At 43.7% G+C, this 22464-nt stretch overlaps 1 protein-coding gene across 1 annotated transcript in view; it reads left to right on the top strand.

Annotated features, from left to right (window-relative positions):
- The window catches only part of Lrrc1 (leucine rich repeat containing 1), a 120024-nt gene extending 98371 nt beyond the window's left edge, over positions 1–21653 (top strand). The window contains exons 9-14 of the mRNA XM_005073715.4: positions 1498–1616; positions 3294–3377; positions 10646–10761; positions 17335–17507; positions 18417–18553; positions 20183–21653. Coding sequence (XP_005073772.1) covers positions 1498–1616; positions 3294–3377; positions 10646–10761; positions 17335–17507; positions 18417–18553; positions 20183–20341 — 788 coding nt within the window. The 3' untranslated portion in view covers positions 20342–21653. The remainder of the gene's footprint in view (positions 1–1497; positions 1617–3293; positions 3378–10645; positions 10762–17334; positions 17508–18416; positions 18554–20182) is intronic.
- The last annotated feature ends 811 nt before the right edge of the window (positions 21654–22464 follow it).

Below are 22464 nucleotides of genomic sequence, written 5' to 3'. Positions count from 1 at the left end.
TAGTGACACTGTTTTTGGTCAGTGTAACAAGCATTCTTCCTCTTCCTGACAGCTGCCTGGGTCCCGCAGCTGTCTCACCCCCAAATAACACATGAGACACTATTAGTTACAATGCTGCCTGCCAATGTCCAGGGCTTCTCATTGGCTAGTTCTGCTTTAAGTAGTAACCCATGACTTCTAATACATATTTCTTTAAGGACTTACCTTTCCGAGTCCTCTCCTCCTGGGAGATCACATGGTGACCTTCTCTCTTGACTACATTTCCCAAATTCTCCTTGAATCCTAGTCCCACATATCTTGCTTCCCTATTGGCCAACAGTGCTTTATTCATCAACCAATAAGAGAGACATATTTACAGAATGACATCAGGTCAGTACCAGTTGAAAAACAGATGAGAATTCTGACTTTCTAGAACTGTTTATTTAGAACCGTGTATGGCATCAAGTGCTGTGGAAACTGGATGTTTTCATGCTTGAAATAGGAGGGATCAGCAGGTTGCTACCAGTTACTTTGCCCTTAGTGAAGAAACAAGTTCCCCATCACTTGAACTTTTCAAGCTGCAAAACTTCCAGCTGGGAGTAGGGCTAAGGGGATGTTTCAAGCTGTCCTGTACCCTGTGGGTAGCGCTGCATATCCTCTGATAGGAAGGGCCTGTGGGGATCCACTGGGGACTTAGTAACTTATTGATTATGCTGCACAGTGAGCTAAGGAATGACCAGCCCTCCCTTGCCCAGGGGCTCTGCCCAAGCCCAGATAGTTCTTCCTTCCTTCTCTTTCCCCAGCTTCATGTTTCTGTTTGTGTAGAGACGATCTTCTCATTTAGTGGGGAAGGTGTCCTTGCTAGGGTAATGAAGGTTGCCTGCACTGTTTGTTTCCCTGACTTTAGCTGAAAGGGAGAATTCGGATGTTTTCCTTTTTTTTCATTTTTCCCTGGGGACTTTGACGTGGCCATTAGACTCTTTCCTCTTGTCCTGTGGGTGTCCGTCCAGACTTCCTGTTCAGAAGCTCTTTGGTGTTTCCACCTTTTTTCTGCACACACAGGGCTACTTCTGTTAGGCTCGTCACAGAGTCACTGCATTCACAGGTGACTAGTCAGCTGTGTTCCTGAGAGGGTGGCGTCAATCAGCTGTTTTAGTGAGGGGGCAGGGTCAAACTCGGTTCTCTTCTGTCCACAAAAACAGCGCCTGCTCTTACAGATGCATCAGTAGCTAACTGTTTGGCCTTCATGAAATTTTCTGGCTTTCACAGTCTTTAGTTAGCCCTTTCACATGACCTGTTTATAATTACTGACTTTCTGATATGCTAAACAAATTGCTCTTAACACTTAACCTTTGGTGATCTAAGTGAGAGTGATACAGTTTCAGTTTGAAAAGCCAGGTGAAGCAAAGATAAGTAATTATATAAAATGAAAAAGAGCGGCAGATAGGGAGAAAAAAAAAGCCAAGTGGTGATTAGGCAAAGAATCACAACTAATGAGTTTAAATAACACTTTTGTAGGAAAACTAAAGAAACTGTCAATCTTGAAGCTGGATCAGAACAGGCTCACACAGTTGCCTGAAGCAATTGGGGATTGTGAAAACCTCACAGAATTAGTTCTTACAGAAAACCGTCTCCTGGTGAGTGCCTTATTATGCTGCAATGAGGATTTGTGATGGGTTCTCTGTACCTGTCTAAAGAGGTGTGGCCTCAAGACCAACCTTCACTATAGGAGCCAAGAGTGTACGGGCTCCACACTGAGAGCATGTGTCCTCAGAGCCTAGGCCCTGCACTCACACCTCACAGAGGTCCCTGGTGAAGCCTGCCTGTAAGCTGGGTGTGTCTGGGGCATGTTAGTACATACACCAGGAGAAGAAGTGGGAAAGCCCTGAGGGATGGATGCTTAGACTGCTCTGTGTCCTGAGCTGGAGGATGGCATGTGAAAACTTTGAACAAGACCACTGCTGTCTCTACCCTAAAAGCAAGGACTGGAGGCAGCTGCCCAGACTCACACTTTGACCAAGCTTCCTCTCTCTACCAGGGCAAAGAGTGCATGCACGCCTGCCCAGGGTGGGTCAACATGGTGGCAGCCAGTCTGTGACCAGTCTGTGACCAGTCTGTGCTTGTCTGCCTCCTTCCTCCCCTGCCCCTTCATCTGTCAGGCCCACTGTTCTGCTCCTTTACTATGTTTATGATTGCCTGTTCCTTTTTAAGAGGCAAGTACTTCTAGTACCTCTCTCTCTCTCTCTCTCTCTCTCTCTCTCTCTCTCTCTCTCTCTCTCTCTCTCTCTCTCTCTCCCTCTCTGTCTCCCTCTCTGTCTCCCTCTCCCTCTCCCTCTCTCTGTCTCTGTCTCTGTTTCTCTCCCTCTCTCTCGCTCTCTCTGTCTCTGTCTCTCTCTGTCTCTGTCTGTCTGTCTCTCTCTCCCTCTCTCTCTCTGTCTCTGTTCCTCTCTCTCTCTCTCTGTCTCTGTCTCTCTCTGTCTGTCTGTCTGTCTCTCTCTCTGTCTCTCTCTCTGTCTCTGTCTGTCTGTCTCTCTCTCCCTCTCTCTCTCTGTCTCTCTCCTGCCTTGTCTGGCCACTCCTCTTTCTACCCTGCATTCCCTGCTTTTCTTTCCTCTTGCTCCCCCTTTCTCCTGGGTTATTAAGTTAAGTCGTGCTCTTTACGTGGAAAGAGCAGTGAGAGAGCCTACAAAGAGTGAAAACTTAGACATGGTGGGTCTAATTCCTGAGATAGCTGTCCTGTGGCAGGCGTGGCAGACGTTCCCAGATCACCCTGTCTCAGGGGTGACTGTAGGCTTACAAATAGAAGCCATAGCTGTTAAGCGGCAGTGACGCCCAGCTTCTGCTGTGATGTTAGAGAGCCCCTGTGCCTGCCTGCTGTTGTAGGGCTCTGCCATGCATGCCAGGCCTGCTTACCTTTCTCGACACCCACCAGGGTCTTTCTGTGGCCCCCAGCCTCACAGCAGCTGCGTGGACAGTGTTCTAGCTTCCGCATGTCAGAGCAGGCGGTTGTCTGGCATGCTGAAAGGACACGTGTAAACACTGGGGATGTAAATACACATTCTGATGAACGGGAGAACATTGCATTACTCCATCTCTATCTTTGATTTAATTTCTTTCAGACATACTATCATATCAGCAGAGTTTAAGAATACTTCATTGCATTTACCTAAGTGACTGTTACAGACATCTAATATTCAGGAAGAAGTGTTTTCTTACGTTGCACTTTTAAAGTCCTTGTAAATAATTGGTTTTTCTGTTCAGCTATGTTATAAAAATCGTGATAAGTTAATAACAAACATATTATTTTTTAACAGACTTTACCTAAGAGCATTGGAAAACTTAAGAAGTTGAGCAACTTGAATGCAGACAGAAATAAACTTGTGTCTTTACCAAAAGAGGTATGCACCACTAAGGAAATAATATCTTAATACTTGTTATACATAATGGATCACAAATGTCCATGAGTGGGTTTTCTTTTCATGTTTAAAAGACATGTGGACATTTAAAGAGTATAAGTATGAACCTGGTTGGGGGGGGGGCTGCATCCATGATTCAGTTACTTTAAAGAGAGCTGAGAAAGGTACATTGATGGAATTTAAATAGAAGGAAGAGATTGCTGTTTTGATATAAACATGATTATTGACAGAGGTGGGCAGTTTGGGAGTTTGCCAGAGAATGTGGATGACTTGGGGCTTAACTGTTGCATTTAACCACAAACCATTATTGTGCTGATAAAAGGGGATCATCATGCAACACTGTTTCTTGGCAGAGATTTAGTCCAAGTCCTGTTAATAGTACCTAGGATGGGAATCCTTTACAAAGGCACGCCTATACAGAGGAAGGCCAGGGGGAAGCTGCCTTCTCCACCATTACTTGCCCCTCCCCCTTCTCCACTGCCCCCTTCTCTTCCTCTTCTCCCACCATCTACCCCTACTAGTGGAAAGAGATGACCACTTTCTATTGTGGAGAGAAACCATGGGCTCTTCAGAGGTACCTAAAGTCCATCAGAGGCGGTAGAAATGCTGGCTGAAGAGAGAACCCACAGTGCGTGGAGCATGGAGGTATCTAGTGTCCTTTATGGAAGGTTTACTTTGTGCTGGGGACTGGAAGAGCTATGCTGGAAAGAGTAAGACTAAGCTTGCCTTTTTGTTGTTGTTTTTAATACTCATCACATAGCCAAAAGCTGAGTTTATGGTCCTTCCTTTCCCTTTATTGAAAGCTGTTGGTAAGACTTCCTGTTTGTTGGGTCCTCATAGAAAAGGCCTCTTTGCTTCATATTGGCTAACGTAACTTTGTTCATATTTCTCTGCTCTGACCCTTTTACCATCTGTCTTGGAATAATCTTGACTTTGGTATCTAACCAGCCAGAACTGAGGGCAACCTCTTCTCTTTCCCCCGGACCACTTTACAGGGTCTGTGAGATTCTCTTTCCCTTTCTCAGCTCTGTTCTCTGCTCACAGTGCCCAGTCTCTTCTGGGTAAGTTGGATAACCCCCCTGAGTGGAAGCAAGAAGATGCAGATTGAAAACACCACACGTTTATAATCAGACATACCCTTAACATGAGGCATCACAAACAAGCAAAACTGTCTCCAAGGGAAAGACTCAAATCTACATCTCAGCCAAATTGGGGCACAACTAAGACACTGCTAATCAAAACATTTTGGTTCTAATGTGTAAGCAGTAAACCCAAACACAGCTGATATTGGGAATGCTAATTTTCCCCCTTGTGGAACAGCACTGGGGATGGGGAATGGATGAGATACAGAATCAGCCCAAGGAGGAGATTTGTCGCTTTATTCCTTAATGCCCTGCATGGTAACGTGGTGCTTCTATGCAGCTCTGCTCCCTCAGTCTTTGGAAGTCATGATGGCCTCCTCAGTTCACAGATGCAGAAACTGAGGGCAGCTAGTCTTTAGCTCCAAAGATGGCACTCCCAATATCTAGTCATTGTGACTGGACTGCAAGAACAGGGCGACACAGAGTCAGATTCAGCACAGCCTTTCATCTGCATCCTGGAGATTGGACAGATCCTTGATTCGGTAAAGAAAGGTCAAGTGACCTTCGGTCTAGGTGTTCTAGAACATCAGTGCAGCATGAGGGTATTTTTCAGGACAAATGTTAAGGAGGGCTCTTTAGAGTTTAATAGTAACGATCTCCCATCCTCTCTGGATGGCTCACGAAGCCTCCAGGGAGACATTTTAGGGAAGAATCTTACAAATTCATTATTATGAAATTGCTACTGTCATTTTAACAAGTTGTCTTTGTTTTTGTTTTTTGATAACTGCGTCTCAGACAGTGTTTCTGATTAGAGAATGAGAGTGACATGTAGTACCTTCCCTGTCCACTGAAAAAAATATTTTTTAGCTTTAAAGCATTACACTATCACATTTTATCTATTTTCTGGAAAATTGTGCTTGATTTCCTGGCATGTAGAGTTTTATAAATGGATAAAACAGATACTTTTTTCTTTGGCCTCTTGATAAAGCAGAAACATTTTGGTTTTTGAGAGTGAGATCCTCCTAGACTATCTTCAGCCTTAAACACACACACACACACACACACACACAGATCCTAGGATAAGAAACTCATTGAGTGTATGTCTCTAAGAAACTCATTGAGTGTATGTCCCTGGCCCAGCCATGGGTCACAGTTTGGTCACCCAACAGAAATAGTCTGACTGCTTGTCTCCTCAGGGCTGACCAACCAAACCACAAAGTGTGTCCCAACCACATGTCAGTTCACCAGTGTGTAACAGTTAGTGTAGGCTGCCCCATGATTGTCAGTATGTGGGAATACCAGCTCTACCTCCATGCTTGATACCACTTGATCAAATCTTAACTTGAAATCTTGAAAAATCTTTTGTCTTGATCAATTAAGTTGCATACATGGCATATCTAAGCTAAGACAAAAACTAATCAGTTTTTATATCCCAAATCCATACTTGTGTAATTGCTGTTGATTTGCTGTGTCCGTAGTTATCCCTATATTGTGTCATCTTCGTCCTACTTGATGGTATTGTATATCGACAGTCTTACGGCATAACTCCTTACTCCAGCCGCATGTATTTCCACCTACTTTCCCAAATGGCTGAGGGGAAGATGTTTGTACTGTTTGGGCCACGGTGAAGGATCCTGTTTGTGTTTCGTGGTGTCATTTGTAGTAAACATTTGGAAATCAATGAATGTCTCTTGTTTTCTTAATTGTTAGCTGCTTGGAATTTTAGAAAAGTCAGGTAAACTTGTCACCTTGTAAGTATTGTTCTGACTACAGTTACATCTCTAACTCCCGTTTTGCTTCATAAGTGCATGGAGACTCAGACTGGCTGACTGCTCTGTGTGTGTGTTCATCATTGTAAATCACAGAGATTTTCTCTATAAATAAATGTAATACCTGCATGGCTTGGACTCTTGTGTCATTACGTGTTTCTCACGTATGTTTAGATCATTATTTCACAAAAGAATGCTTTTCTGTGACTTACATTGTAAGTCATCCAGAAACTCTGAAATGCATCTTTTGCCACCTCATCTGCCTCCCCCACATTGTTCTCTGTCAGCATGGTTCTAGCTTGTGGTGGAAAGGTTAAGTCTGGCTCATTTGCAACACATGGCATGCTTCTGAGCCCCCATCCTCTTGCTTATATGTTTTATTTCCCACTCTGTTGCTGAAGTTTTCATACTTCTGGGAAAGGCGAATAGTTAAGGCGATGAAAATGTAGGAGCCTGATTTAATAGGCAACAGCCGGTGTGTGATTGTGGGTCTGATGAATGATGACGAGGCCTTCAGTATTCCCCAGCCAAATGCCATCTTGAAACACCTTCTGGCTAAAAGAAATTGGCCATAAGATCTGAAGACTGAGAATGCATTCTTAAATTTGAAACACGAAATAAATCATTAAAGAAACAGCTAACAGGGCTTGAGAGATGGCTCAGTCAATAAAATGCCAACCACACAAGCATGAGGGCCTGAGTTCAGTCCCTGGAGGCCTTTACTAAGAAAAGCAAAGCATGTAGCCCCAGCACTGTGGAAACAGAGACTAAATCCCTGGGGCTTCCTGGCATGCTAGCTTAGCCTAACTAGGAGTTCCAGGCAAGGAGAAACTCTGTGTCTACAAAATAGGAGAACGGAACTTGAGAAAAGATGAGATTGACACCTGACCTGCAGGTGTACATTTAAGATCACATGCGTGCAAGCACAAAACAGTTGATGATTATGATGGTTTGCCTACCTGGAAGATTCCTTATCTGAAGAAGGACAACAACAATGTATGGGTAGGAAGACATTTAATAACAAATGAAGAATATCTTAGCTATTATCAGAAACTCCTTCATGTCACTGAGCAAAAGCTGTGTCTATCACAGAAGAGTAAGCAAAACCAAAACCAAGTGATAACCTTGAAAGGGGAAGCATGGGGGAAATTAGTCTCATCTTTTTTCATAGAAGTGTGAAGATGTTTTAGATTTTAAGTGAAACACCAAATGTTGACAAATACTGCAGGAAAGTACATAATAATGTGTGAGTATAATTGTTAGGGCTGTCATGGTAGAGACTACTGATATTATTAAAGACTTAAAAATACACCGTTTGTTCTTCTGTTTCTAGAAAATTATCCTTTAAAAAATAGCCCATTGATATTAAGACACACATACACAAGACTTGTTTCTCAGATTTTATACAGGAGCATCAAATATGCTTCAGGCATCATTCCAAGATGTGAAGCAGCTCTTATGGACCAGAAACTATCCTGAGAGTATACAGTGGTAGCTATCATGGACCAGTCCCTTGTGTCAAGCACTGTGGAAGTGCTTGTTCTTGTTTGTGAGGTGTAGACAAATCAGTATCAACATCTACCAGATGATTAAACTAGTGTAGCAAGAGAAGCAAAGTGCTGGAAACTAACTGTCGTCATCAGCCATGGATGTTTGTTAAATAACCTGTTACGTATCTGGAGGGGGAAATACAGTGTGGCCAATAAAATCTTGAGAAATATAATGACAGTAGAACATGTTCTTGATGATATCTATGCTAAAGATTACAGTGTCTTGTACATATCGTCCAATAATTTGTGGAATCCCCAAACCATATAATTTGAAAAACGTTCAAGTGGGGAACACTTATATAATACAGCAGAGGCTCTAAAAGGGATTCTAAAATTATGTATATTGTCTTTGTTCACCTTGTATTTCAAGCCATATTTTGTTTTCTTGTAAGTTTTCCCCTTTGCCTGTGAAATGTGGGTTCTATTCTGCTACCAATACTGAAAGGACAATAGTGAGAGAAAGTGGTCTCTTCCATGCAGGCAGCCATTTGCAGAGCGGGACACAAGCAGCATGGGTGGCTGACCTAGGCTGATGGCTCTGAGTCTTCAGTCTGAGCATTGTCTCCAAGTTGCTCCATAAGCATTCACCCTTACAGCAGTGGCTTTCAAACCAGCAGGTCACCTAGGACGATCCAAAAACACAGCTGTTTACATCCTGGTTCATAACAGTGGAAACATTACAGTTATGCAGTAGCAAGGAAAATGATCTTATGGTTGGGGATCATCACAACATGAGGAACTGTATTAAAGGGTCACAGCATTAGGAAGGTTGAGAAACCACTGCTCTAAAGGTGTCCATGGTGATCTCCAGGCCCTTCCTAGGCTAACTCAATGGCAGACAGTTATCTATAGAATCATTTTGAATTAACATAGACACAAAAGAGCTAAACTCGGGTTTCCTGCTACATTCTGTAGTTTTTAGAGACTCCAAATCCAAACCCTTGCGTCCTCAGAAGGTGTTATTAGTGGTTTAAGGGAGGTTTAAAATACCAGCTTCCTACACAACTGGTGATAGGTTATTTAAACAGTGACTCTGCTTCCCAGAATCTCTAAATGATAATAGACATTTGATCCCGATGACCGCCAGGGAACCTTCAGATTCTGCCCATGAAACCCAAAGAAAGATGAAAATACCCACAAATGATTTCAGTAATGTGATAGTGAGCTCCTGTCAGTCCTTCACTGATTTTCATATAAAAGGATGTTGGGCTGTGCAGTCAGGCAGATAGATAGTTCTTAGGATGAACATACTTGGCCTGTTTGGTAGGTGCATGGATGGATGGAGGGTAGATAAGAAAGGAACTACTCTTGTCAAGTATTCCAACCCTATGTATCCACGCCCAAATAAGCAGTAATCTCATCAAATGACCTTGAGGATTTCCAGGAGACACTTTGTCCCTGTTAGAGTATTAGTTCATAATTATGAAAGAAATACAGGTGGCTGTTTGTCATCATAATGACCAGAGGTTCTGGGAAAGCTATGGAGGGACTAAAGGACATTTGGCCTGGTTAAGATTTTTTAAAACAGAAAGAAGAAAGGTGTTTCTATAAGAAGCAAAGATGTAAAAAGCAGTGGTGGCTCACACCTTTAATCCCAGCACTTGGGAGGCAGAGGTAGGTGGATCTCTGTTAGTTCAAAGCTGGCCTGGTCTACAAAGCTACATAGAGAAACCCTGTCTCAAAAAACTAAAAAAAAAAAAAAAAAAAAAAAAAAAACCCACAGTGAATAAACTAGTTTTACTGGATGGGAAACTTGAATTCTGAGTCCTGAAAGAGATGACCTCCGTGCATTGGGGTGCTCTGTTTGTGATGAGGCAAATGAAAATCTGTGTATTTTATGAATGTTTATATGTTTACATCTGTTATGGTTGGACTCTGCAGCTAAATGTAGTAACTGCAAATCCTGATATTCTTAGGAGACATAAAAAGATACTGCATGAAATTATCTATGTAGCAATTTTGTAAAGATGTCTTGTGCTCTTTTTGGGGGCGTTGTATACATTTATTAAGTACACACATAAGTGAAACTTGGCAGGAGGTATATTCAGACAGCCTTGAGGAGTCAAGACTCTTCCTCTAGTGAGAGGCCCTGGGGTATCACTTTCCCATGGGTCCGAGAGATATCAATGGGTCCCTTTGTGGCTGATTGGCTGATGTGTCCAGCAAAGTCTTGAATTAGTGAGTCTTGAAGACCACACATAGGAAGTTCAGCTACCCTGGAACAGACTTGAATGTGGATGCAGCTCTCGGTTTAATGCAGTTGTTAACAGCACACCATGACTGAGACAAATGTTTATATTTATCAGTGTTGCTTCTTGCTGTGATGGTACTGGTTTTGCATTTCTCAAGGGAAAGTGATTTTGCCAAATTAATTTATGAGCAACCAAAACTATCAAAATTTTAGTGACAATTCATGTATAATCTGTCAGGTCGCTCCCTCCCTTTCTTAGCCCTGGAATATTGAAAACATTGGAGGACAGGCCTTGAGCTGTGTGTATTCTCGTCAGTGTTACCTCTGGCCTAATATTTTAAAGTAGAATTGTTTAATTCTCTTATGATTAAATAATACTTCCTGGGCTTGTATAGTTTAGTTAACATTTAACGAGTGCAGCTGCTTTGGGTATCAGCAATGAAAAGTAATGTTTCTCAGAATGACAGTTTGAACTGTTACTTTCTTTGTTCAATTTAGAACATGTTTAATATTACAGTAATCATATATGCTCATTAGTGAAATTTAAAATCATATATTTTATGCATCTTTTTCTTGCTGTTGATGAAATATCCTGCCCCACCCCCAACTCTCCTCAACGCGGAGGGAAAAAAAACCACGATTCTTCTCTCCCCTGTAGATCGGCGGGTGCTGCAACCTCACCGTGTTCTGTGTGCGGGACAACAGACTGACTCGAATACCTGCAGAGGTGTCACAGGCCATGGAACTTCATGTCCTCGATGTGGCCGGGAACAGGTAAGGAAGGGTTTTGCTGGAGAGAGACAAATACACACAGAGCCCGACTCTGCCATGTCTCTGCAGCTGAGGCACTACACTACACTGAACAGCCAGAGGGCTTAGAGAATTCTTGATGGGTGCTAGAGCCAGGTGGAGCAGGGACGGCACAACCTGAACTTAGGCTACTTCAGAGCAGTGTGCCTCCTAGATGAGAGTGCATCCGGAAGACCAGACGGGACCGGAGGCTTTGCCTTAACTTCGGTAGCTGCTTTTGGTAGTAACAGTGGGCCTTAGAGATATTTCGTTCCAAAATAAGCCTGGATCAGTTTGAACTTTTTTTTCCCTTCTTCTTCTGAGGCATGGTAGAGTTTTCAGTATGCTATTGAAGCCATGCTGGGGCCATCCTCTCACCCTCGCCTCCCCAGAAGCTGGGACCAGAGTCACGGACTATAAAACCTGGCTGAATTTTAAAAACGGGTCTTGATATTCTGTGCTAGTCGTTTTCAACCTCCCGACTTTGTGAGTAAAGTTGTGTGTGTAGGGTCCATAGTGTCAGAGTAGCCAAATGATTCAGAATCCAAACTGCAGTTAAAAGCAGACGGCGCCCCGTGACACAGCTCCGCGATCCCTCACGTTCCCAGCGTCTCACTGTGCCAGGTGTTGTGGCTTAGAGCACAGCCCCCTTTCAAAGACTCAGCGTTAGTTTCATCACTCCAGATGCGGCTCGCACCCTCTCCCTGGGCCTGCACGAGCTAGCCTTTCTACCTGGGACCCCTTCCCTGACTCTGCCTTTGCTCTCCATCACCGGCTTTATTTCCTCTTGGGGTTTTCCCTTTGGACCTTCGTAAAGAGCTTCCCCTGGAGCGATGCCCGTGTGTAACCCTCTGAGCATGACGGTACCTTAAGGTCCACAGTCTGCTTCTGTGCCACTGTATCCCTTCCCCCATCGCAGCCTCTGGCACATGGTGCGTGTCTGGAAAATTCTTGACTGAAGAAAAATGCTAATAGCTTTGCAGAATGAGCAGCATGTGTTTCAAAAAGTGTTAAAATCTTCGTTGCTAACAGGAATCTAAAAATTGCTTTTGAATGTGATGGGGATAGAGAAACAGTAATGTGTTAAACTGGAGAAAGCTGATTTTATTTGGTAAAGGCTCTCAGGGTAGAGCGCACGGTGTGGGGGAGGGGGAGTGTGGCTCCCACGTACTGATTAGCTGGTCACTTAGGTCAGGCACAAGCTAACACTCCTCATCCTTTGCAATGGACCCTAGACAGCTGGGCTAAATAAGCTGTAATTGGAGGCGAGCTATGGCCTCAGAATGTTCACCTTTTTAAAGGTTAATCCTCTGGGGAAATCTTGATAGGTTCTTAAGGCCATTAAGAGGTGACAGCAAACTCAGGATTGATTTGGGCTGAATGTCGATTTCTGCTGCCTGCTCACTGGAACCTCTGCAACCTGGGAAGGACTGCTCTTCCCAGCTTCCTTTCTGCAGCCCGGGAAACTCAGGACCTCTGGACATTTCCCAGTCCTGGTCACACTGGGAAGCATGTATTAACATACCTAATCCTTGAGCAGAAAGATGGCTTTGGTTTCCAAAGCTGTTTCCTATGAGTAGGGGCACTGTCCTCCAGTTCTCAGAAGAAAGGGAAGTTACATTCTTATTATGCTTGGGTTGGGGTGGAGACACTTAGTTACATAGTCGCCATCTGAGTCAGTGAAATGTGCCATTTTGTCCATCCACATATAAATTCATAGCTAAGTTCCCAGCCTTTAAAATGTTTAATCACTACTTGTTTTAAAATTTCAGTATTGAAAGTAGTAATAATAGTAATATTACCATGTCGTTGTTGGAACTTGCAGAAGTGTCGTCCATGGGAGGTGACTGAAGGTACAGCATCTAGCTCCAATCTCAAGTATGTAATAGTGGTGCTCGCCAGCGAAACTGCCTGCTACTGTGCAGGGACTCGCTGTAATAGACCCGATAGGATGGATCACCACAAGGGTGATTCTAGAGTGCCGTGTGGGACCTATGAAGCCCTCTGTGGCAGTGACGGGAAGTGTCCTGTATCATCAGCTACTCTGGGACACAGGACAAAATTTCTTAACTCCTAATAAACTCTCTGCCTAGAAATACTCACCAATACTCACAATACACAAATAGGGTACTTGGGGCTCTTGCTTCAATGTAAATAGTACCAGACTCTGGAAACTGTCAGTTAGTAAAGGAATAGGTTAGACTTGGGTTTTGTGTTCTGGGTGTATATACACACACATGTCCTAATAAAACAGTTTAAACCTGGAATACTCAGTCATCAAAATGAGATTTTTTTTGTCTGCATTCGAATGAAGACTCATGACGCTGAGTGAAAAACGAAGTTGGATGTTGTTGCACTCAGTTTTGTTTTCTTTAAGCCATATCTAACTTCACCAAACGATCGACAGTGGCTCCCGTGTCAGTAGAGGATGGTGGAGACTTACGAGTACACGGAACTTTCTTTTGAGAGAATTGCTCTTGTTTTTTCAAATGTTCTTGTCTAGCCTTTTATACCCATCAGACATTTTTTTTTTTTTTTGGAGACTGCTTGAAACTAGGAAATTCTACCTAGAAATGACAAGCGGAACATTAAAGTATAGCAGTGTTCAAGCACTGTTTAACACTGCAGTACCCAGTAGGCACAGTGAGTTCTTCAGTAAGTCTGTCAGAACAATTGCTGTAATAGTCCTGAGGCATGGAAGGTCATTTGAGGCCTGGTTGTTCACAGTTTGTTTTGCTCTAGACTGTCAGTGTAAAACAGTCAATACCAGCTTTTCATTTCTGGGAGTGCGGCACTGAATAGAGCAGAGACATGTATGCAGGCAAGACCATGTGATGATCCTGTTACTCGGTGGTATAGAGAAGGTTTTAAAGTGCACTTAACTCCCCTGGAAAGCTGGGGTCCATTGATAGCACTTTCTGACTTCCAATTGGATGGTTTTCCTGAGAGGCAAAGGGCGGTGTCTGTGTCTGCAGTGAGCAAGCCACAGCGAATCCCGAGAAGCTGCTTGGCCTGGCCAGCAGAATGTGTGCAGGCTGTAGGGACAGGAGCACTATAGGTTCTATCTCTGTGCACAGGACCGTTGAGGCCAGGCTGGCGTGCGGTGTAGACTTGGTCAGCAGCACCTGTGTTGGAGCTGCCTGGCACTTGGGCTGTTCACAGGGAAGCCAGTGTTTCAGACAACTCGTTAATGTGAGTTGGAATACGATTACAAGGTCTGCTGCTGTAGAGTCCAGTAATTTATTTCAGTTTTTATCACCCACTTGTCATCCATGGAAGCTGTTATTTGTTGGTGATATTTTTAGCCTGTCGTACGCCTTTGCCAGTGCTCACTGAAAAGCCGGTGATGGCTCCGGGGCACTGGGGAAGCAGATTGTCTGTTTTGTGCCAGTTTTCAAGTCTTGATCCCCGCCCCTTTGTGCAGTTGTGAACAAGAACAGCAGAGGCTTCATTCCTATGATAGAAAACTGGTTTCATCCATCATGCTTATGCCGTGTGTCCGTGTGTCTATTTATGTCATTGCTGCTGGGAGTCAAACTCAGGACCTAGTGCATGCTAGACAAATGCCCTACCGCTGAGCTGTGTCCTCTTGTAGTTTATAGCCACATATGTATGATGCATGTACATATCTCTGTCACGGTGCCTGGCCAAACAAAAACGCTTTAACCTCCTGAGTTTGAATGTGTATACAACAGGTTTGTTACAGAGAGAGAAATGAGTTTTCGGGCAGCACAGGAGATTCTCTTGCTGCCTCACCCGAGGAGTCGCCTCATCTAAGTGAGGAGAGGGTGGAGACAGCTGCTGCTTTGCCTCAGTTTCCTCAGATGTCCTTGTATCGGTGCGAGTTCTTCACTGCAGGAAAATGAGTGTCGCCTTCACTAGTAAATATTGCCTTCGGTTCCTACAGTGGTAGAGGCCACAGCTGAGAGCAAATGGGGAAGAAAGGGTTTATATCATCTCAGGCAACACTCTTGCTGGGGGAAGCCGAGGCAGGAACCTGAGGCAGGAACTGCAGCAGAAGCCGTGGAGGATGCTGCTTACTCTCGCTGCCCCTGGCTTGCTCGGTCTGCTTTCTTGCACGGCCTGAGACCACCTCCCAGGAGGGACATCACCCACAGTGAGTTGGGTCCTTTCGCTTCAGTCATTAATCAAGAAATGCCCTACAGACTTGCCTATAGGCAATTTGGATGGAGATAGTTTCTTAATTGAGTTTCCTCTTCTCAGATAATTCTAGCTTGTGTCAAGCTCACTAGAAAACAACAACAACAAATACAAAGCAAACAAAAAACAAAACCATCCAGGACAGTTGACCCCTTGTCAGCTTAGTGCACAGGCACACCACTTCAACTGTAAGTGTTCCTTCCTTGTTCATAGCCCTTAATTCATGTTCATAGCGCAATAAAACATAAACAACTTTAAAAGCCCCCACAGTCTTTAAAAATTCAAACAATGTAGAATTCTGTCTCTTTAAAATATCCCAAATCTTACCTGTGGGCTCCTGTAAAAAAATTTTAAAAAGCTACGTAACTTTTTACTCCAACAGGGAAATACCAGCATGCAGTCACATCAAATAAAAGTAACACCCAAGCTCACCAGTGTGCCGTTTCTTTAGCTCTGTCATTGTAGCAAACACAGCTTGTCTCATGTGCTCAGGGCAGCCTCACTCCGCAGGCGTTGCTGTCCTTCGGGCCTGGCATCTTCAGTGTGCTGGGGTCTCCATGGGCTGCATCTTCAACGATGGCCTTCTAGCCTCTCTTCAGGGATTCTGATTCTGCCACACGATATACTCCTCGGCTTTTCTCCAAGAGCCCTTCAGTCCTGGGCTCTCCACTGTAATTGAGGCTATCCCTTCACCAACGGCCTCTCCTGGCCTCTCAAAGTGTCAAACCTCGGCTGCTCTCCATGCCCCACTATGGCTTCAGAACTGGTCCCACCTGTGAGACTCTTAGACATTACCACGCTCAGCTGCCAGTGTGACATGCGGCCTTGGCCCACTATGGACCACGGCTTTTGTGTACTGACCCTGGGAAGATATTCCCAGAAGTTTTTACCCCAGTAATGCTGGTCTCTTAGCCGGTGCCTGCTGGCTAGTTTTATGTCAACTTGACAAAAGCCAGAGTCATTTGGGAAGAAGGAACTGCAACTGAGAGGTTGTCTCCATGAGGTTGTTCTGTGAGAATACCTGTAAGGTATTTTCTTAATGGCTGATGTAGCAGGGCCCAGGTCACTGGACAATGCCACCCCTGGGTTGGTGTCCCTCAGTGTATAAGAAAAGGGCCGAGCAAGCCAGTAAACAGCCCTCCTCCATGACCTCTGCATCAGCTCCTGCCTCCAGGTTCCTGCCTCGAGTTCCTCCCCTGACTTTCCTGGATGATGAACTGTGATGTGGATGAGTCCTCTCAAAGTTGCTTTGGCTTCTGGCATTTTATCACAGCAATAGAAACCATAATAGGACAGCAGTTAGCTAGCCAGTATCAACTGTGCCAGTAAATCAAAGGTTTCACTCTAGTGGTACTGGTCTTGTGTGAATCATATCTGATTCTTCAACCTAGCTGATTGGAACCACGGATTCTTCATTCAAAATACCACCCAATGGTCCAAGTAGAGTCTTTGCTTTTCTCTGAAACTTTACAAGCCAGAACCTCTATTGTCTGCCCTGTTTTCAACATTGCTATCTTCTAAGCTTCCACAGAACTATTCAGTGTTGTTCCCAGCCCAGAGTTCCAAACACTCTCACAGTGCCCCCCAAAACAACATGGTCATGTCTTGTCTCAGCGATGACCCATAATCCCAGCACCAATCTCTATATATTAGTTACGTTCCTATTGCTGTGATAGACACCATGACCAAAGGCAAGTTGAGGAGGGACGGTTTTATTTCAGCTGACACTTTCAGGTAACAGTCCATCACCCATGGTTACTTTTATAAAGGACATTTTGATGGTGGCGGTCTACCAAATCTTGGTGCAAGCATAAATATACACCTATTATTCAGGTGTCACATTTCAACTTTTAAAGTGTTCTTACGTGGATTCTCTCATGTGAGATTAAATAATCTGGTGTGGCCGTTAATTATCACCCGAGTCTGAGAACTGCGAGTGACTGGGAGCTGAGAGACCCAGAGTTTAAAGGAATACCTGGAAGGGCCTCCCCAGAGACAAACACAGCAGGTGCAGAGTCATTTCATCTCTGTCTCTGCCTCTCCTTCCTACCACCCCCAGGGGCCCCCAGCAGCTGACCAGTGAGGCTGCAGCCCTGTGCAGCGGCAAGAACTGTGCTTGGGCCCTTTAGTTATGCCGTTTAATTAGCGGTCCTTATGCTAAAACCTAGTGCTAGGCCTTCAAGTGTGTCTTGTACTTTTGGGGGGCTGCTTGGCCCCATGTTCTGGAGGTCCTGCAGAGAGGAGAGGTAGCAGTAAGCGGAAGTGGGTGTCTCACTTGTGATCTTTTTAACATTCTGGGCCCAGTTCGAGGGCTCTCTTTTCATTTTCTTCCTGTCGGTGTTAGTCAGAGTCCATTCCCTGACATTTCAGGTTGTAACGTCTCTTGTTTTGTGTCAGGTTGCGTCACCTGCCCTTGTCACTGACCACCCTGAAGTTAAAGGCCTTGTGGTTATCTGACAACCAGTCGCAGCCTCTCCTCACGTTCCAGACTGACACTGACCGCACCACAGGGGAGAAGATTTTAACTTGTGTCTTACTTCCTCAGCTGCCTTCTGAACCCATCTGCCAAGGTGATTGTCTCTTACAGGCCGCGAGCCAGAGCTAATGTCTGCCCGTAGGGCCTCCTCTCCCCAAGTGTGCTTGCGTTTGTTCGGGTCGCCTTCCCAGAAGCAAGGCGAGGTGATTGTGTGACTATTCTGGAAGGGTCCCCTAGATCTGTATAGGAAAAGATCACTGGCATCTGTTTATCCTGTCTGAAATTCCAGAAGTAACCCTTTGATTTAGAATGACACAGTAAGCATAAAAGTAGACAGTTCATCGGTGGCATAGCTTGTTAAAATTCAAGCTGTATTGGAGGATTCCCAGTTAACACCACTGGCACAGTGTCTTTAAACCAGTGAACTAGTTTAAAGGATTTTATTTTGTTTTGCAAATTCTGTTAAAAACAACATTCACACAAATGTCAAAATGATGGTATGAATCCCTTGCTGAGAGAGATGGGTTTGGCAGGAATGCTGGAGTCCCCCCAAGCTGAAACTCCAAAATGACCTTGCTGGCCTCAGGAAAGTATAGCAAAGTGCCATGAAGGAGGGTCCCAGCAGCCTCCCTTGACTGCAGCCGTACCATGATTAAAACAAAACAAGAAATTGTGCTTCGTGTGTGACAAGAACCACAAAGCACCCTTCAGTGTGTTTGAACTATCTGTGATGAAACATTCAGCATCCCAATCTAATCAATACCCCAGAGGGTCTCAAGTGGAGTTCCCTTAGAAAGGGCCAATTCTGCCCAGGCCTTTTTGTTTCTTGTTTTATGTTTTAACCAAAAGCCAAGGTTGGAGGTTGCAACAGTGGTCTGCCCTCCTTATTTTTGGCACTGTGGTCCTCTGTGTGGATTCTGCCCAGTGAGCCACTAAATTACAGCGTAGCCATTCCCAGTCCCTCGGCCAGCATTCCCTGCTGACACTGTCTTTGTCCCTGTAGAGAGCCTGCCTCGCTGTGGTGCCCTGGAAAGCCTGGTGAATGACGTCTCTGAGGATGCCTGGAACGACCGCACGGCACACAGAGTTAGTGCAATCCGGTTTTTGGAAGATGAAAAGGATGAAGAGGAAAACGAAACGGTATGGGGTGGACATCCATCCAAGATTGACAGTGGCGCCTAGTGTGTATCTTCTTTGTTTTTGTGTAGTGTACTTTGCATTTTTGCCTTCCGAAATCTACGTTTTCTGTTAGTTCGTTTCCAAGCACTGATGCAGATTGAATTTTTGACATTTTTGTTACTTGAATGGTTATGTTTTTACTTATGATAGTTTCCCCCTCTGTCTCCGTGGTTTTCTCTAAAATTAGCAATTCTTCCTTTTTTTTTATTGCTTGAGTGAATGAAACCTTCCTATCTCCAATACTGATCATGCCTGGGCAGTGTTAATTTCATTCACAATGTGCAAGGCCTCTATCTTCTTGGCATACCAGGCCACCATAGCCCTCATGTCAAATTTTGTGATCTTGGTTGAACTAACTTGACAAGTTTCCATTTAGAAATCAGAAATATATTTGAAGCCCCATTCTTTTGGTTCATACTGAAAATGTCTCTCAGATGTACTGTGTCTCAACTCTTGACTTGATACTGATTTACACTGGATGGTACTTTTTTTTTAAAGACTTTTTTTATTCCCAGTTATGTGTATGCATGTGTGTTTGAGTATGCATGTTGCCCAAGAAGAATGGGACAGTTACATGCAATTGTATTACGTCTTACATGGGTGCTGGGAACTCAGCCTGAGTCCTCTGGAAGAGCAGTTATGCACTCTTAACCACCAGGTCATTTTTCCAGCCCTTCACTGGTTCTTTAAATTCTCTGTACCAGTTGGGTTTTTACAAACAGCGCTTAGAGTGGGTGCTCAAAGCCCCAACCTCCCTCCAAGCAAAGGGTGCTTTAAAATTGTCTTTAGTCGTACAGTTGTCCCCAGATGGGACTTTCAGCACCTGCCTTAGTAGGAATTAAAATGGGAACAAGGGATGATAAAGGAACTTCAAAGTTGGTAGTTCTTTAATGCTAGTCACTGACGTCCAGAGTGTAATTATTTCAGTGTTTCTTTTAGACCTCAGTAATTCTCTTTGTTAAGCTAATGTGTTCTAAGATAGGTCTTTCAAAAGATGGAAATGCTGCTTTGTGAGATAATGAGCATGCCACATATTCACTACTGGGAAAATTTACAAATTAGTAAGCTCTGTTACTTAGCTTTCAGCACCGTGGCCTTTATTAGAAGAACATGCACTTTCATTAGAACAGTGAATGGCTGTCAAGCCAGATGAAGTCCCCTCTTTTGCTTTCTCTTTTTCAACTCCCAAGCCTCGAGCAGTGAAGGAAACCAGAGCCACTCTGAATAGTAAAAAAAAATTATAGTAAATTTAATTTGGGATATTTATTTGTTTTTCTCCTTTATTGTATAATTATATCTTAAATTTTGTTATTTTCATCAACATGTAGAAATATGTTTTATACTAATATTTTTAATGTGTTCCTTTATTCTAAAAGTAATATTTCTGTCATGACTATGAAGTTACTTTAATGTTCTATGAACTCTGGGTGAGCAGCTGATGCATGCACATAGCCGGGAAGAAAGCTGCTTCCCCTGGACTTCGGATTTCTGAAGTAGTAAAATATGTATTGGAATGTTCTAGCCTCAGAGCTGCGTGCTTTGAAACAGTCGTGGATAAAACCAAACACTTGGGCCTCTGTTTGTTTGCAGAGAACACTTCAGAGGCGAGCCACTCCACACCCAGGGGAATTAAAGAACATGAAGAAGTCGGTGGAGAATTTGCGGAACGACATGAATGCTGCCAAAGGACTGGATTCAAACAAAAACGAGGTCAACCACGCCCCTGACCGAGTGACCACGTCGGTGTAGCGTTTGCCTCGGAGTCCGACCTGCTGTGTCTTCCCTGCTGTCGAGATGCTCCTGTATGTGCGTCCGTCCGAGGAGCCTCCTGCAGTCCTCGTGTTCACCACCCCTGTGCCAGGATGCTGCTCTCGCACAAAGTGACAAAGTGCCTTATGCATCCCTCAGTCACTTACCGTTCCAGTGGGCTCCCATCCTGATTGCTTCGCAATTTCAGTTGTTTATAATACGTAGAATACACTACTGTCAACATCTGACCTTCGTTTTGTCTTATGTTGGGCTTAGAGAGAGCAGGAAGGGGAATTCTAGCCTTCTTCCCTCTGTTGAGTACTGGACATTTTGAACCCTAAGTTCTCATGGACCTACTGATGAGAGGAAGCTTTATGTATGGGGGGAAAAAAGATACTTTTTTAACCTTTCATGGCAGCTCAGATGGTGTAAATTTTAAAAATTTTGTATAGGTATTTCATAACAAAAATTATGTATTTCTTTGTTATTTTATCTTGAAGACGGTACATATTTTCGTATTTGTGCAGAAAAACAGATTAGGCCTAAAGTATTCGTTTTTATCTGTACCATCCACTTCGTGCCTTACTGTATCCTGTCCTGTCACAACAGTTGTAAACAGTGGCATCCTTGAGCAGCGAGATGGGAATATGAGTGTGGTCGTTTTAAAGCAGTGTTGCATTTTAAGCGGCAATGTACCAATGGATTTCTTTGCTAACCAAAAAGATGAATTTATCAGTGATTTGTAAGTTTTATCCAGTGATTTCTTCAAAAAGATGAGCCAAAGGATTAGACTGCTGATATGTCATTTCCTATGCTCTCCCTTGTCCTAAGTTTTAATGAGTGCAGCATCAGACTGTGCCTACTCCAAAGGCGTGTGCCATTTGTATAATGATGTACAGCAGAAAAGCACAGAAAAAAAAAACTGGTTCAGAAATTCAGTGGATCAATAACTTATGTATTGTAGAAGAATAACTCTTATTGAAGAAAGCTTTAAAAGTTTTATATCCAGATAAAAAGACCACAATAAAGCAAAATAACCTATACCCCAATAGAAATGTTGCTATCTTTATACAAGTGCACTTTGATTTGTAAATAGCTTTAATCAAAGTATGACAAAACACTGCTTCAAGATTTACTTTTCAGTCTGCTAAGTTAAGGGTATGTCTTTAATGTGTTCTTGTTGTTTCTTTTTATGTATGCTGTGATGAAAGAGAAATGCAAAGTGCCAGGCACTGTGTGGTGCCTGGGAAATCATGGGTTGTTTTATTTTGGGAGTGGGGGTCCCTATGAAATAAAATCATCATGGACATTGGCCACATAGTATAGCTTTTTAAAAACTGTTACTTTGTGTGTTCAAAATGGTAGCAGATAATTTAGTTCTTGGGCAGAGTGTTTCTGTCTGCTGAGTGTCTAGGTTTTAGCCAGTTTTGAGAAACTTCTGGGGAGATTTCATTCATGAGTCATTTTGCCCCATGGGGTAGAGCCCAGAGCTGCCTTCGATTTGGGTTCATCACGGTGAGCTGTGGCACCTGGCCAGTTGGACTCCTTAGAAACCCTCTTTCAACCAAGCAAATGCAATTCCTTCTGTTGTCTACAGTCAGCATGGGTCACTTACCTGTGCACACTGTTGGTATGTCCGTGTGTAGATGCATTTTTACCACCTGGGCAGTGACAGTGCATGGCATTTAATGGTTTTCAATAGGGACCCATTTATTTCTCTCCATTTTAAGAGTTTGACATATTCTGATTTTAAACCTATAAAACTGATAGTTGCAATTCAAGGACTGATTCTATGTAGATAGACGGATTTTTATTTTACGAGAGTCATCTTGACTGAAAAACAAACCAAAGTTTCCCAGTGTATGTGGTTCATGGTTTTCATATAAAAGCCACCATTGCCACTCAGTTTTATCTTGGCTGTAATGAATGGGTGTCAATAGAGACACACAGAGATGGGGGGGGGGGGAGGAGAGAGAGTTACTGTAGGAAATGCTTTGTGCCTAATTATTTGCTTCCTTCAGCCTGTTTCCTTTATGCCGTGTCCACCCAACTGGTTTGTTCTGGTTTGAATTTGGGACTTGAGAGGTTTTGTTTCATCTTGGCCTAATTCTGTGGTACTCTTA

This window comes from Mesocricetus auratus, unplaced genomic scaffold, assembly GCF_017639785.1.
Source record: "Mesocricetus auratus isolate SY011 unplaced genomic scaffold, BCM_Maur_2.0 Super-Scaffold_100691, whole genome shotgun sequence".
In the NCBI taxonomy this organism is placed as follows: Eukaryota; Metazoa; Chordata; class Mammalia; order Rodentia; family Cricetidae; genus Mesocricetus; species Mesocricetus auratus.
This window is presented reverse-complemented; position numbering and strand designations above follow the sequence as displayed.